This window comes from Urocitellus parryii, chromosome 5 (genome assembly GCF_045843805.1).
Source record: "Urocitellus parryii isolate mUroPar1 chromosome 5, mUroPar1.hap1, whole genome shotgun sequence".
NCBI classification, from domain to species: domain Eukaryota; kingdom Metazoa; phylum Chordata; class Mammalia; order Rodentia; family Sciuridae; genus Urocitellus; species Urocitellus parryii.
In genome coordinates this window covers 187,437,341-187,454,714 of record NC_135535.1, presented here as the reverse complement: position 1 = coordinate 187,454,714, position 17,374 = coordinate 187,437,341, and the positions used below count along the sequence as shown (strand labels likewise).

The window sequence follows — 17,374 nt, the reverse complement described above, 5'->3', positions numbered from 1 at the left end:
CAATAGGGTAAAAAATTTTCAAATTATTTTAAGTATGAAGTCTCTTTCTCCTCCTCTTTGCAGCCTCTCTCTAGTGCCCTCTATCTGTGAAACTTAAAAGTAAGCAGCTGACAGGGCAGAAATGTGACGCGCAGTCTTAGAAGCAGCATCACAAAGCAGAAAATAGAAGGGTTATGTTTGTAGGTGAGAGGAAATCGTTTAATAACTACCATGATCTTTCTAAAATCTATGAGGATTGCAGATGGGAGAACTAAGACACAAGCAGTACCATGCATTTGGATAATAATAAATTTCCAAAGTTCCAAAGACTTAAACAACAAGAGGGATGACAGTATAAAGAAAACAAATACTTTAAGACTGTTGTTACCTGTTTTAAATTATACATTAATTCTGGTGATCTTTTCCTCATCTTGGTAAGATTTTGGTAGGAACAAGTGTCAATATTAAATAAGAATAAAATTATTTATCAGGGCTGGTGGCTAAATGGTAGAGCATTTGCCCATTAAGTACAAAGCCCTGGGTTCAATCCCTAGACCATGCCCCCCCCCCAAAAAAAAAAAACAACACTGTTTTAGTCAGCTATTTCACTGCTGTGAATAAAAGATCTGACCAGAACAATTGTAGAGGAGGAAAAATTTATTTGAGGGCTCACAGTTTCAGAGGTTTTAGTCCATAGAAGGCCAGCTCCATTCCTCAGGGCTCAAGGTGAGGCAGAACATCATGATGTAAGAGTGTAGCAGAGGGAAATAGCTCACATGGTGATCAGAAAACAGAGAGAGAGGCTCCACTCGCCAGATACAAAATATATACCCCAAAGCCAAGCCCCAGTTCCCACCTCCTCCAGCCACATCCTACCTTTTCAGTTACCACTCAGTTAATCCCTATCAGGGAATTAAATCACTGATTGGGTTAAGATTCTTACAAGCCAATCATTCTCCTCTGAATCTTCTTGCATTGTCACACATGTGAGCTTTTGGGGGACATCCAACCATAACCACCACTTAAGACATAGTTAATTATTGGTGAAAGCTATGTTCTATAAATTTGCTATAAGTATTCACAAATCATAGGGAAAATATATACATAAAATGTGTATGAGTACATCTGGAGGGGCGTACACACATACACACACAGCTCACATAGGTTATAATCTTAAATACTAAAAATGATTCAATCTAATAGGTTCTTTCTTTTACAAAAGAGAAATGAAGTTCAGGAGTGACATATGACTGACCTGATGCCATCTCAATAATATATGCCAGAGTTGGGATTCAAACCTCATCCAACTGGCCCCAGGTTCTTGCTCTATACTACAGAATCCCAGAATATCTCCATCCACTGATGATCCTCTTTTGACAATTGACACAACAAGGCAAAGTGTTAACTTGCTCAACTTTAGCTGGAAAAGTGCTGAGGATACTATGATTTGAACGACCCTTCTAAAACTTATGTTTAAATTTAATTGCCATTATGAAGTGGGACCTTTAGGAGGTAATTAAGCCATGAAAGTTCCATCCTCAAGAGTAGGCTGGGGTTGTGGCTCAGTGGTAGAGCACTTGTCTAGCATGTGTGAGGCACTGGGTTTGATTCTCAGTACCACATAAAAAATAAATAAAATAAAGGCATTGTGTCCATCTGTAACTAATAAAAATATTTTTTTAAAGAAGAGTAGGATTGGCACCATTATAAAAGGCCAAGTTCATCCTTCTCTTACTCTCTTGTCCTTCCACCTTCTAGCAAGGGATAATATAAGTAGGCCCTCATTAGATGCCAGCCCCTTAATCTTAGACTTCTCAGCCTCCAGAATTATAAGAAAATTAACTTCTGTTCTTTAAATTATCTGGTCTATAATATTCTGCTATAATAGCAAAAATGTACTAATACAGAAGATACAATTTTTTCATAGCTCTAATACAATGTAAGCACTGCTAAGTATAGAGGTTAGGAAATGTGCAAATACAGATTTTGTAAATAATGAAGGTCTTTCCAAATTTCTGCAAAATATTACATAAATTCTTTTTCTAGAAAGTATTTTCATGTCATTTCCTGAATTATGCAAAAGAAATATGCTTTACAGTCTCTTTATATTCCCAAACACTATTTTAATTTTGATGTTCTGGTTATTTATTTAAAACATAAGTCATTGGTTAGTCAAGATAAATCAATAACAAAATGATGTCAGTAATAATTTAACTTTGGCTAACTGCAGTTTCCAAAATACTTTACCAATTCTCAGATCACACAGATTTCCCACTTATTTCCTACTTATTTCAGACTTACTGACTCAGCAATATGAATTTGCTGAAAGAAGCACAATTAATAGATAACCTAAGAAATACATAGATTAGTGGAGCTGGGGTTGTAGCTCCAGCACATGTGAAGTACTGGGTTCAATTCTCAGCACCACATATAAATAAATAAACTAATTTAATAAAGGTCCATCAACAACTTAAAAATATTTTAAAAAAAGAAATACATAGATTACATAGTTGAAAAAGAAAAAAAACTGAGAACATAAGAGACAGGAGATTTTTTTAATATTTAAAAATAAGACAAAGATGTACCATTTTAGAAATTAATTCAAGAAAAATCATGGTTTTTAAGTATAAGGAAATCAATTTCATTCATAATAGCATTGAAAAGAATAAAACACTTCTGAATTAATCAAAAAGATGAAAAACAAAATAAAAACAAAACACCACTAACAGAAATAAAATATAAAAAAGTATATCACATGTTGCTAAATTTTACTAAAATTTCAATAACTACCAAAGCAACCTACAAATTGCATGCAAACCCTATCAAAATTCCAACATATTTTTGCAGAAAGCTATCCTAAAATTCATATAAAATCTCAAGTGTCAGCAAATAGTGAAAATAATCTTAAGAAGAGCAAAGCTCAAGGAATCACACTTCCTAATTTCAAAACTTACCATATAGTTGAAATAATCAAAACAATGTAGTACTGGCAACAAAGACAGACATACAGAATGGAGTAGAGAGCCTAAAAGAAATCCTGGCATATATGGTCATGATTTTGACAAGGGTGTGACCATCCACTGGGGAAAGGACAGTATTTTCAACAACTCATGCCAGGAAAACTGGTATCCACATGCAAAAGAATGAATATGGACTCTAATGTCACATACAAAATATAAGCCTAAACTTCAGACCTAAAACTATAAAACTCTTTGAGGAAAACATAAGGCATAAGCTCTGGGTTTGGAAATGACTTATTGGCTGTGACGCAGGCAACAAAAGAAAAAACAAAGTAAACTTCACTAAAATTTTTAATTTTTGTACAACAAAAGAAAATTAAAAATTTTGTACAGCAAAAGAAAATAACAATGTAAAAAAGTAACCTACAGAATGAGACAAAATATTTGCAAATCAGATACCTGATAAGAATGAATATCTAGAATATAGAGAATTCTATATGGTGCTGAGAATCAAACCCAGGACCTCACACGTGCAAGGAAAGCACTCTACCTCTGAGCCACAACCCTAGTCCCAGAAAAAAAAATTTCTACATTTTTTATTGGTGTATTGTAATCATACATAATAATTGGATTTCTTTCTAGGAGTTTATCCTAAAGAAATAATAAAATTTTCACAGAACTATACCATAGACAAACATCTAATAAAGAATGAAGGCAATGCAAAGCAATTAGGAAAGGATGGTCCTTCACAGAAAATGGCATTGGGACAACTGGCTATCTACACAGAAAAATTAAAACTGGATCCCTATCTTACACTGTAAACAAAAATCAACACCAATTTAATTAAGACCTAGTATAGATGTCAACACTATAAAACTTTATACAGATACAGGAGAACATCTTCATACCCTTGGGTAGGAAAGAATTTCTCAAGACAAAAAGCATTAATCAGGGCTGGGGCTGTAGCTCAGTGGCAAAGTGCTTATCCAGCATGTGTGAGGCACTGGGTTCAATCCTTAGCACCACATAAAAAATAAATAAAGGCATTCTGTTCACCTATGACTACAAAAAAAAAATTAAGTATTAATCATGTAGAAAAAGTTAACAAATTGGGCTGGGGCTGGTGCTCAGTGGCAGAGCACCTGCCTGGCATGTGTGAGGCACTGAGTTCGATCCTCAGCACCACATATTAAAAAAAATAAAAAGGTACATCAATAACTTTTAAAAAATTTAAAAAAGAAAAGAAAAAGTTAACAAATTGGATGTCAAAATATAAAATGTCTATACCAAAAAAAAAAAACAAACCATACAGTGAGAGGACAAACCACAAGCAAAAGAAAATGTGCTCATCATACAAATAACAATGGATTAGTACGTAGAATTTATAAAGACTTCCATAAATCATTAAGAAAAAAAAAAGAGAATCCAAAAGACTTTAACAAGTACTTCAGATGAGATCGGGCCCATTCAGGGTGGTATGGCTATAGACTTTAACAAGTACTTCAGAGAACAGGAAATCTAAACAGCCAATAAATGTGAAAAAGGAGCTCAACTTCATTAGTAATCAGGAAGATATTACTTAACATACATCCAGGGTAGAGACTAGGAAAAAGAGGCAAGCAACTATAACGATTCTATTAAGATAATTTAAAGATCAAAAACTAGATGTGGTATGTTAGTTTCTTGACCATTCTTTATGAAATTTTGGCAGGATATCCTGAAATAAACTGTATAATATTAAATTGTCATTGAATGCTAATAAGCTACAACACAGATCTTTACAATTTCACGAGACTTTAAAAAGCTCACACCTAGATATAAAATAGATATGCTTAAAGTGCAAAAGTAAAACAACATATCTTGTTTTCTAGTATAGTTCTTCAAATTTGAGATGTAAAAAGACAAGGTACAAAGAAAAATGAAATTTATTAACTTTGTTTACCCTTCTGAAGTCATGATATTAAAGAAGGAAGGGAAAGAGGAAAGATTGACTCAAATACTTTTCCTCCCCACCCCAAAAAAAAGCACTCTTATTAACTAGTATTTAAGCACTAATTTATAGGAAGTAGTGTGATCAGATAAACTGGAAAAGTTAATCATCTTATAAAATAATGACAAGAATAAGAAACGACTATTCTGTTTTTATTCTCTATATATACACTCATTGATTTTATCCTTGCTAGTAAGAAACACAGGGATATAAAGCAACTATCTTGGTTTTGACATTTTTCTTTAAATAACCTTAAGATAAGATTACCCACTTAAAAACTATTTTGTGGCTGGGCATTGTGGTGCATGCCTATAATCCCAGCAGCTCAGGAGGCTGAGGCAGGATGATTACAAGTTCAAAGTCAACCTCAGCAATATAGTGAAGCCCCAAGAAACTATTGAGATCCTGTCTCAGAATAAAATTCAAAAAAAGGGCTAGGGATATGGTTCAATGGTTAAGCGCCCCTGGTTCAATCCCCGGTGGGGGAGGTGTCTTTTTAGTAGAGGGACAGGTACACTCATACAATCCCAGCAATGTGGGAGGTTGAGGCAAGAGGATTAGAAGTACAAGATCAGCCCGGACAATTTAGCAAGACTCTGTCTCAAAACATCAAATTTTAAAAAGCTGGAATATACTTCAGTGGTAAAGCATCCCAGGGAGAAAAAGGGGACGTGGAGAACACTACTTTTGAAAATGATTCATCATTAGGAAAGAAAAAGAAATTATTCACTGGGATTCAGAATAGTGTTTTCCATTAAAATCTGTTCTGAAACTCTAAAACAATTCTTATTCTCGGTACAAAAAAATAATATTTTTATTAAAAAGATCCAACATTTTCAGTAACAACAACAGCATCTTAAATTCAAAAAGCAGTATACCTTGGCATAGAGACTCCACTGTGACAAAATAAGAATAAATACTGGAAGCCAAGCATGGTGGCACACACCTCTAATCCCATTGACTTGGGAGGCTAAGGCAGAAGGATCACAAGTCTGAGGCCAGCCTCAGCAAATTAGCAAGACCTTGTCTCAATATAAACTAAATTTTTAAAAAGTGGGGCTGGTGACTTAGTAGTTAAGCGTCCCTGAGTTCAACTCTCAGTACCAAAATAAGATAATAAATAAATAATGAACTGCTTCTGTTACTAAACTGGGAAAAGATCTGGATAAACTTAAAATGGAGTTACAAAGAAAAAATGGAAATACAGTAACATTTCACTTATCTGTATATCTGTCAGCATATAAACAGTAACTCTTTAGTTAAAAACAGAAAGCTAACAATGTTTAAAGGTTTAAACTTCTGCTAAAAAAGTTTAAAAGCTGAAAATACACTATAAAATAATTCACTAAATAGCATTTCCAGTATCAGATTATTTAAAATTGTTCAGGAAAGATGAATCAACACAATTATGTAAGTGAAAGAAACAAGAAGTATAAATAATTGAAAGAGGAAAAAAACCTCAAAAGGAAAAACAGAAACAAGAAATGAGTGGATAAATGGACAGGCAGACATGTAATAAAGCAAATACAACAAATATGAAAAACTATAGAATCTAGGCACTGGAAATGTATGTGCACAACTCTTTTAAACTTTCTGTAAGACTGAAATTTTCATAAAGAATGTTGAGAGAAAAATAAATAAGATAATTCAATAAGGTGAAGAAACTACAGAAATAATAATAGCTTTCCTACATGCAAACATTAATTGCAAAATCTAATGAAAGAAATATCCCATTCAAAATGGCAACTGAAGGGGCTGGGGTTGTGGCTCAGCGGTGGAGTGCTCGCCTAGCATGCACGAGGCACTGGGTTCGATCCTCAGCACCACATAAATTTAAAAAAAAAGATATTGTGTCCACCTAAAACTTAAAAATAAATAAATATTTTTAAAAAATGGCAACTGAAAACTTAAAATATCAAGGCAAAATTTAACAAGATAATACAGAACTTACACACACACACACACACACACACACACACACACACTCACTCACTCTTACACACACACTAAAACTTTAAGAGAGAATAATTTTTAGTGAGGCTTTAGAGCAAGCACAATTAGTGTTTGTTCAATTTGTCATAAAACCTGGAAGTTCTTTTTTCGTTTTCCTTTTTTAGTTGTAGGTAGACACAATACCTTTATTTTATTTATTTATTTTTATATGGTGCTGAGGATTGAATCCAGTGCCTCACACATACCAAGCAAGCACTCTACCACTGAGCCACGACTCCAGCCCCTGGAAGTTGTTTTTTAATAAATTCATTTTCTATTTTTTAAAACCTCTAGAAGTCAGAAAATGAGTTAAATAAATGAAATCGATCCACATAACAGAAAAAGGACTTGTGTTCTACAATTCATTAATAAAAAAATATAACTAATTTTTTTAATGGGCAAAAGATGAACCCCACAAATACTGCACTCAACCAATGATGTTAAACTAGAGATGATTCTGCATTCCAGAAGACATCTGGCAAGATCTAGAGAAACTCTGGATTGTCACATGGTGCAGGGAGGGTGCTTCTGTCATCTAGCAAGTAGAGAACAAGAATGCTACTGAACATCCTACAATATACAGTTTAGGTCTCCACAAAAAAAGAATTCTCTGGTCCTAAATGTCCATAGCACCAAGATTTAAAGAAATCTGATGCTAAATGAGAAAAGTCACACATATAAGATCACATATTGGGTAGAGCATTTGCCTAGCATGCATGAGGTCCTGCATTTAGTCCTCAGTATGGTCAAAATATATATTGTATATTTCCTTTGGTCTAATATTGCTAGAAAAGGCAAAATTTCACAGTTAAAAAGCAAATCTGGTTGGTTGGTTGTCTTAGGCTGAGTACAAATAGGAACAGGGACTGACTACAAAATGGGTACAAGGAAACTTCTTGGGGGTGACTGAAGGTTCTGAAACTTGAGTATATTATACCATACTAATTTACTAAAATATACTAATTTATTAAAACTCATAAATGGGTGAATTTTGTAGTTTATAAATTATATGTCAATAAAGCTACTTTTTTCTGTCCTGGGATTTGAACCCAGGGCCTCATTACATGCCTTTGCAGGCAAGCATTCTACTACTAAGCTACACTCCCTGCCCTTTTTATGTTTATTATTTTTTTTAATTTTGACACAGGGTCTAAGTTACCCGAAGCTTGTCTCAAATTGAGATCCTCCTCCTCCTCAACCTCCCAAGTTGCTGGGATTATAGGCATGGGCCACTATACCCAGCTCAATAAAGCCACTTTTTAAAATGGGCAAATGACTCAATAAGAAATTTCACAAATATTAGAGACACTCAATTTCATGGGTCATCAGGAAATGTAAATAAAACCAACCACTTACGCTCAACATAATGGCTAATGCAAAATATTCAGTATAATATTAATAACAATAACAAATGTGAGTGAGGATATTAGGGTAACTGGGAAAAATATGTTTTGAACATGTCCCCCAAATTTCATGTTTTAGAAACTTAATCTCCAAATTCATATATTAATGGTATTTGAAGTTGGGACTTTGAAAGGTAACTGGATCATGAGGGTAAAGCCCTCCACTAATCCATTTATAGATTAAGACTTATTAAAAGAGTGGTTTTCATATAAAAGCAAATTCTCCCTGGCATGCTTGCTGTCTCACCATGTGATAATCCCTCATCATACTATGATGCAACAAGAAGGCCCTCATCAGATATTGAGCAGATGTTGGCATTATGCTCTTAGATGATTCAGGTTCCAGAACCATAAGCCAACAAAAACTTCCATTCTTTATAAGTTATCCAGTCTATGGTATACAGTTAGAGCAATAGAAAATGGATGAAAACACTCCCATATCCTACTGAAGGGAACACAAACTAGTATAACCACTTTGGGAGACAGGCAGTGTCTTCTAAAGTTGAAATACATAAACTGTATAATCTAGAAAATCCTTTTCTAGGTGTATATCCAACAGAAATGAATGCATATATGCACCAAAACAAATGTGTGAGAATATTAACAAGTCTTTCCCTCTTTTCTTCTCCCAGCACTGGGTAATAAACACAAGGGCACTTTACTACTGAGCTACATCCCTGATCCCCCTTTTTTTAATTTGAGACAAGAGTCTCATTAAATTGCCAAGGCTAGCCTCCCACTTGAATTCTCCTGCTTTAGCCTCCTGAGTCACTGGGATTACAGGTATGTACTAAGTGTCCGGCTATATTATTTTTAATACACAAAAACTAAAAAACATGCCTACCAACAGAAGAATACTACAGAATGAGGACAACCATCAAATGACTACTACATCCAACAAAATGGATGCATCTCTCTAATACAAAAGAGCTTAACTCAAAAGAACACAGGTATGATTACATTTATATCAAGCCCAATAAGAATCACAATGGTCTATGTAAGAGAGAACAGCAGTTTTGACTAGTATAGTGACAGTGAAACAAGAAAGGAGGAAAAATTAATTCTAGATTTAGATTCAGAGTTTGATTGCATTTGGTGTGTAAGGCAGTAGGAGGTATTAAAAATGATCACTGGTCTCTACCTATGCAGGTGGTAGATGGAGATGGTAATCCCTAAATGGGAACACAGGAACAAATTGGGGGCTGACCCCATGAATTGAATTAGTTCATGTTCTAGACTTGTTTAAGGTATCTATGAGACAACCAAGTGGAAATTTCTAATTGATAGCTGGATATGCGAATCTATAGTTCAAAAAGGAGGTCTTTGGGTAGAGACATAAATTATAGTTAAAGGTAATTAAAGCTATGGGAAAAGAAGGGTTCTCATAAGAAAAAAAAAAAAAAAAGCCCTATAGAATACCAACACTTAAGAAAGAAGAGAAGCTAACAAAGGAGTCCAACTAGACAGAGAAGTTGAAGGAAAATCAAGAGTACAGAGCCCTAAAAGTAAAAAGATGAGCTTTTTAAAGGGGAAAAAAAAAAAAAAAAAGCCAAGTGTCTCAAATTTAACTTTCCTAAGAGACCAAGTAAGATAGTAAGTGCTGACTGAATTTGGAAACATGGAGAATCTAAGACCATGGTGAGAGCTTTTAACTGGGGGCTGGGAGGGGCAGAAATTGTCAAATAAATAATACAGGAAAATGTCACAGAACTAAAGGACTAAGTTTTTGAGCTTAAAGGACTTACCAAGAAACCAGCAAATTAAAAAGGGGTGAGGGGAGATGTACATTAAATCATATCACCACAAACAGGGAATAAAAGAAAAAAGTTAAAAGCCATCAAGAGAAAAAGATCACAAAGAATCAGGAAACAAAATGGCATCATATTTTCAATAGCAACACTGGAAGCAAAAAAGCAAAGAATGGAACAAAGTCTTAAAAATTCTAAAAAAAGCATATTTTTGAACTAGAATCTTATATATCAAGTATGGCATTATAATAAAAACATATTCAGATAGGCAAGACCTTTAAAAGTGCACTTTTCATGGATCCTTTCTAAGCTACTAAAAGTTGCACACAATAAAAACAAGAAGGAAACTCTAATAGGAAAAACAAAGATATGAGGCTGGGGTTGTGGCTCAGTGGCAGAGCACTTGCCTCACATACGTGAGGCTCTGGGTTCAATCCCCAGCACCACATAAAAAATAAATACACAAAATAAAAGTATTTAAAAAACAAACAAAGATACCCTTGAAGTAGTTTGTGATCCCTAGATTTCCAGGGAAAAAAATTATGACCTATTATTGAGAAAGACTAAAAAGATCTAAATACTGACAAAACATATGCACAGATGGGAAGATTCAGTATCACAAAAATATTAGTTTTCCAAAATTTGATTTATAAATTCAATAAAATACTTCCAAAAAAAAAAAAAGCACACTATGTGGAACTTCACCAAGCTAAATCTAAAATGTACAATGAAGTTTGCTAAGACCCAAGAATATACTACACACTATTGAAGAATAAAAACAAGAAGTTGTCTTACTATAGCAAGAGATTTATTTTAATGCTTTCCTAATTAAGATAGTTAGATACTGGTACAGGAATACACAAATAGTCTGACAAAGAGATTAAAAATTGCAGGAACAGACAAATGTTACAGCAGAGTAGTAAGGAGAAACCCTACCCCATCCCCACTCATTATTAATTCTGGGACAATTGGGTGTGCATATGGGGTAAAAAATAAAATTGGACCCCTAACCTACACCATAAACAAAAATGTATTCTAGGTGAACAGTAGACCTACCTGATAAAGGCAAAATCAAAAAGCTTTTTGAACCAAAGGCCAAATGTTCGTTCTCTCTCTCTCTCTCTCTCTCTCTCTCTCTCTCTCTCTCTCTCTCTCGTGGATGCTAACATACAATAATGTGGGGGAAGGGAAGAATAGAAGCTCACTGGATTAGACAAAGGGAAATGAAGAGAAAGGAGGGGGAATGGGAATAGAAAAGACAATAGAATGTCAGACATAACTTTCCTGTATTCATATATGAATACACGACCAGTGTAACTCCACATCATGTACAACAACAGGAATGGGAAGTTATAGTCCATGTATGTATAACATATCAAAATATACTCTACTATCATATATACCTAAAAAGAACAAATTAAATAAAAAGCTTTCTTTTTTTAGGGCTAGAGGTACCAGGGATTGAACTCGGGGCACTGAGCCACACCCCTAGCCTTATTTCGTGTTTTATTTAGAGACAGGGTCTCACTGAATTGCTTAGTGCCTCACTTTTGCTAAGGCTGGCTTTGAACTCTTGTTCGCCTGCCTCAGCCTTCCCAACCACTAGGATTACAGGCTTGCGCCACCAAGCCCAGCTTAAATAAAAAGCTTTTTAAAGGTGAACCAGGAAATTATCTTCATGAACTTGGGTTAGGAAATAATGCCTTATATGTAACATAAAAACCACTGATAAACAGAACTACATTAAAATCAAGAATTCTATTAAAAGGAAGACACTATAATGAAAATGAGAACAAGTTACAGAATGAGAATATGTTTGCAATAACAATAACCAGCAAGTGGTCAAAACTCAAAATATACATATCTGAGTGTGTATGTATACACAAAAATAAACAAAAAAAGGTTATCAATAGAAAAATGAACAAAAAAAGAACAGAAAAGAATCTCAAGCTACCAATAAACATACAAAAAGAATTACTTATTCATTATCAGAGAAAGGTAAATAAAAACACATCATCAGATTGTCACAACTAAAAATTCCGACAATACCAAACATTGGTGAGAATGCAGAGCAAGGACATTCTCATACACTACCAGAGGGAAATAAACTTGTATAATCAGTTTGGCATCATCTAGTAAAATTAAAGCTACACTGCTCTATAAACCCAACAATTCCACTCTTGGATTATGCCTTAGTGAAGCTCAAGCATTACATGCACCATTGTGTGTAATAGCCAAAAACTGAAAACAACTAATATGCCCATAAACAGTATAATGATAAATAATTGATGATATAATCACATAATGGGATACTATGCAGCAATGAAAAGGAACTAACCATAGCTTTAAGTGATAATAAAGATGAATGTAACAAATGTAATACTGATTTTGAAAGAGACAAGACACAACCAAATACACTTAATATGATCCCATTCTTACAAAGTTCAAGTGCATACAAAACTAAATTTATAATATTTAGGGGTAGACACCTAGGTAGTAAGCAATAAAGGAAAGCAAACAAATGAATAACTTAAAGATAGGATAGTGGTTTCCTTTAGGGAGAAGGGATCAGATTCAGAAAGGAGGCAGGAGGGAATCTGGGGTGTTAGCTGAATCCCTTGACCCTAATGTCATTAATATAAAATCACAAAATTATTTGCTAAATGTACAAATGTTTCTATACTTTTCATTACAAAGATTAAATGTTTCAGCCAGGTGCAGTGGCACACTCCTGTAATCCCAGCAGCTTGAGAGGCTGATGCAGGAAGATGGCAAGTTCAAGGCCAGCCTCAACAACTTAGTGAGGCTCTATCTCAAATAAAAAATAAAAACGTCTGTGGATGTGGCTCAGTGGTAAAGAACCTCTAGGTTTAATCCCTGGTACAAAAAATTAATTAATTAATTAACTAACTATCTAACTAACTAAATAAATAAATAAATGTTTCGCTAGTTTTTAAAGGCATACACCTATTATTTGTCAAAAAGAATCATCCAGCACACAACCACATGTCAGCTTCAATTGGTTTCACAAATAAAACAGCTTTCTAGAAATGTAATTCAGTAAACAATTTTGTTATTTTGTTTTTTTTCCTGTTAATAAAACAAAAATCCATGGGGCTGGGAATGTGGCTCAGGCGACATGCGGCCCGGGTTCGATCCTCAGCACCACATACCAACAAAGATGTTGTGTCCGCCGAGAACTAAAAAATAAATATTAAAAAATTCTCTCTCTCTCTCTCTCTCTCTCTCTCTCTCTCTCTCTCTCTCCTCTCTCACTCTCTCTTTAAAAAAAAATAAAATAAAAAAATAAAAAAAAATAAAACAAAAATCCAAAGAGAAAGTATTGTAAAGAATATTATATACCTTCATTTTATATCAATAACATCTTAATAAGAGAAAATAGCCAGGTGTAACAGCCCACACCAATAATCCCAGCAGCTCAGGAGACTGAAGCAGGAGGATAACAAGTTCAAAGCCAGCCTCAGCAACCTACTGAGGCTCTAAGCAACTCTCTAAATAAGATATTAAAAAGGGTTAGGGATGTGGCTCAGTGGTTAAGCACCTTTGGGTTCAATCCCCGATACCAGAGAAAAAAATATATTTAAAATAGTGAAGATTTTTCAGGACAGGAAATAACTTTATTAGAGTTATACAAAGCTTGATATAGCTGAACTAACTATATGATGGAAAGACCATTCAGATAAACTAAACACACAACATGATTTCCAAGTTACAATTTAATATTTGTTAACAGTTACTATTTCCATAAGTAAATAATAGCTAGATCAGGTTTAGAAATCATTTTCTACTGCACTCTACTACATAAAATATTAAGGCTTGAAAATTTACAATTTCTCTCATATAAATTTACAATTTCTGGAAATCTTGAAAAACAAAAACTTTTAGGAAAAAAGGGCCGAAAAGGTCTGATAAGTTTAAATTTAAAATTTTTCTTTAAAAAAAAAAAAAAGAATATCCTGGCTCCTCAAAAACAAAGTAGTGAAATTAAAAAAAAAAAATTGCAAAGTATTTGAAGTATTGTACTAAAACATAATCAAGCCCACAGAAATTACCCTGGCCACAGTTTTACAGTTTTAGCTGCAAGGATTAAGTCACTAATTTTTCAGAAATTTTTCAACTGATGTCTCACTATAAGAAGAGACATTAACTTTGCTGAAAGTCACCTACACCTGAAACAACACAATCTGCCTGTACCATGGAAACCAAGAAAATGGCTTATAGTCTTCTTAGTCTATTTTTCTGTCCTATCCAGGTATTTTGATTTTTTGAGTTCTAAATGTAGTAACAGTAATTTGTATAATTTACTGAACCCTTTCTAGTGTTCCTCTAATCCTCACATACTGAGTAGGCCTTACTGATGAGGAAAGTCAGGTACAGAATAAGTAATTTGCCCAAGGTCATATAGACTGCTACTCAGAAAGGGAGTCGAGAAATATTCCCCTTCAGAGTCCATGCTCTTAATACTATACTGTTTATATTCAATAAAACATACTGTACACCATGAAAACTGCCTATGATCACCTAGCACCTTCTCTACAAGATTCCAGATGTCTTGAAGGTTTATTTCGGTCTTTCCTAGTTAACTGCATACTCACAGAATCTTAATAGAAGGGATCTTAAAAAAACACTTAGGAAAATCTTTGATTTTACAGCTAAGATTATGAAGTCTAAAGAAGTTAAATGCTTTTTCCAAGACCACAAAGCTAGCTTGGGACCACCAGCACCAAAACATTACTCTTAACTACCAGAAATAACCTTCCCACCACACTAGAAGTCCTTCCTTCCCATCATGCATATTATACCCTAAGCTCTTGCTATTACCATACTCTACCTCCCAAACACTGAAGTTCACTTTGCCAGCTTTCAATAGCATTCACACATAGGTTACATATTCTTTCATTTCAACAAATACAAAGTGAAATGCATGTGCTAAGGCAATGGATGCACCCAAATGTATAACTTTGACCCCTAATTTTATTATAGAAACCTGAACATATTAACTATGTGACAAGTGCTATAGTAGTCATGTTTTGAAAGCATACAGAAAGGAGTGGATATTCAGGCTGGGTAAAGAGTGAAGACTGAGGTTCTAACAAGATGTATTCAAGGCATGGCAAAGCAGAAGTCTAACAGTGCTTAGCAATAAGGAAAAGGCTATCACTTTTACCTATAGGTAATAAAGTTAAAAAAAAAAAAAACACTACAAATGACTGTGACTGTGAACAATTTCTTACTATCAGGATACTCACCCATGAAATGTGGACACTACCTGCCTACTTTCCAGGATTTGTATGGGGGCCAAATTATGTGAAACAGTTTAAAAACTGCAAAGTTCTGTATAAGTTATTTACTGTTTTCATTTCTAGGCAACCCGGTGGGTTCTTCCCCTAAACTGTGTCTCATAAAAACCTCACCCTTCAGGATGAAAATATTCCTATGACATCATTCATATGCTCCTTAGGAGACTGTAAACAGTTCACATTAATGCCTTCAGGTTGAAATGCCAAACCCCTCCACTGAAATAAATAAACACACATATGTAGAGTGCTTTTTTTTTTTTAACTTCTCAAGTGCTGGTATCAACTTCTAGTCAATGCGTATTATATTTAAAAACTAGTACCAGATGCAAATTTTATTCTGGAAATTTTTTACCAGAAACTTCATTCCATTTTATAGTATGAGGTCCAAGCAGCTAACTCAAGAACTGACTACAAGTGGCAATCACTTTGTTCTGATCCTAAGAGACGGGTTATGTTTTAGCAATAGATACTATCAAATATATGCCCTGATCTCCAAAAAAGAAACCGTTTTAGTACAGCACGCATGCACGTGCAGTTGTTACACAAACATACACTGAAAGGTGTAATGAGTTTCCGATTTTAAAATATTTGAGGGCCACAACCCGACCCCTCCCATAAATTAAAGAACATTAATCTCAAGTTTGACAGAGTAGACTGAACAACCCTGCAACCTCAGCAATCACTCTAAACTATATTCAAGCCCCACTGTGTTCAGACCAACTGTTTAAGCTACTGCTTGGATGATAAGCTAAATAAAGTTCCAACGCAAATTACAAAGCCAAAGGACGGGGCAAGAGACAGGAAAGGGACTGGGAGAGCGAGAAGTCCTCGCGCCACTCCGGGCTAGTGGCAGTTTCATCTCCCAAGTGCAACTTCCCGTTTTCTCCCTCTTACCTTGTACACTTTCCCAAAGGCTCCGTCGCCCAGTTCTCCTATAATTTCCCAAAACTCCTCGGGGTTCAGGTCCCTCTTCACATGTTCGTACTGCTTCTTCTTCTTCTCGCTCCCCAACTTGAAGATCTTACGGAAATTGAAGAAGGACATTTTTCCTCCGAACAGAGGTCCTTGCACTTAAGGACTAGAAACAACAATAAAAGGCAAAGTTTCTCCTCCCAGCTCTCCCGCGCGAGCCCGGCGGTCGGCGGCGGGCGCGGGGTCTCTGGCTGCTGGGGCCGGGCGGTCCCAAGAAGGCGGGGCGGGACTCGGCTCCCGCCCGCCGTGGGGGGGCGCGGGCAGGCGGCCGCTCCGGAGAGCCCGGCCGCGAGCCGCGCGGGTCGTCGCCTCACCCCCGCCGGCCCTCGGGGGCTGCACCTGCCCGAACGCTCGTCCCACCGCCCCGGCCCGACGGGTCGGAGCGGCCCGGACCCCCGCGGTCGCCGAGACTGAGGCCCGTGTCACGGCGAGTCTCAAGGGGCGGCGGCCACCCCGGACCAGGGAAGCGGCCGGCGCCTCCGAGACTGGCCGTCGACAAGCCGAGCTCTCCCGCCCGGGGTCAGAGTCTCCTCCACAGCGGTCAGCTCCTGCGACGCGAGGCCCGTGCGTCCCCTCAGGTCTGGGGCACAGCCGCCGCCTCGCTCTCTCTGGAGCCCACACAGCCTCGTCCTGGAGCGCGCGCGGACGCCGACGCCGACTCCGCAGCGCGCCCGCGCGCTCCCGGCCGCGCCCGCGCGCGCTCGTGAGGGGTGGGGGCGTCCCCTCTGGCCCCGCGCACGCGCGTTAGGTCCCACTGGCTTGCGGCCCCAGCGGCTTACAGACTCCCGACACTTGGTTAGTGGTGGGCGCTTAAGCTCTTCAGTCCCCGACCCTGGTTCCCAGCCAAGCCTCAAATCCAAATCAGTCCCGGCTTTGTGGAGCAGCCCCTGCGGGCATGACCCGGTTGATTGTGCTTTAGTTTGTTGCCTCCATTCAGGATCTGGGGGAAGCTGTAAAGCGAAAAAGCTAAGCTGTCCAGGTTGGGCCCAAAAGTTGACTTTTTCACTCT

General features: G+C 36.6%; 1 protein-coding gene across 1 annotated transcript in view; it reads right to left on the bottom strand.

Annotated features, from left to right (window-relative positions):
* The window catches only part of Slk (STE20 like kinase), a 59,868-nt gene extending 42,849 nt beyond the window's left edge, over positions 1 to 17,019 (bottom strand). The window contains exon 1 of the mRNA XM_026401118.2: positions 16,288 to 17,019. Within this exon, the coding sequence (XP_026256903.2) occupies positions 16,288 to 16,437 (150 nt within the window). The 5' untranslated portion in view covers positions 16,438 to 17,019. The remainder of the gene's footprint in view (positions 1 to 16,287) is intronic.
* Positions 17,020 to 17,374: the final 355 nt, after the last annotated feature.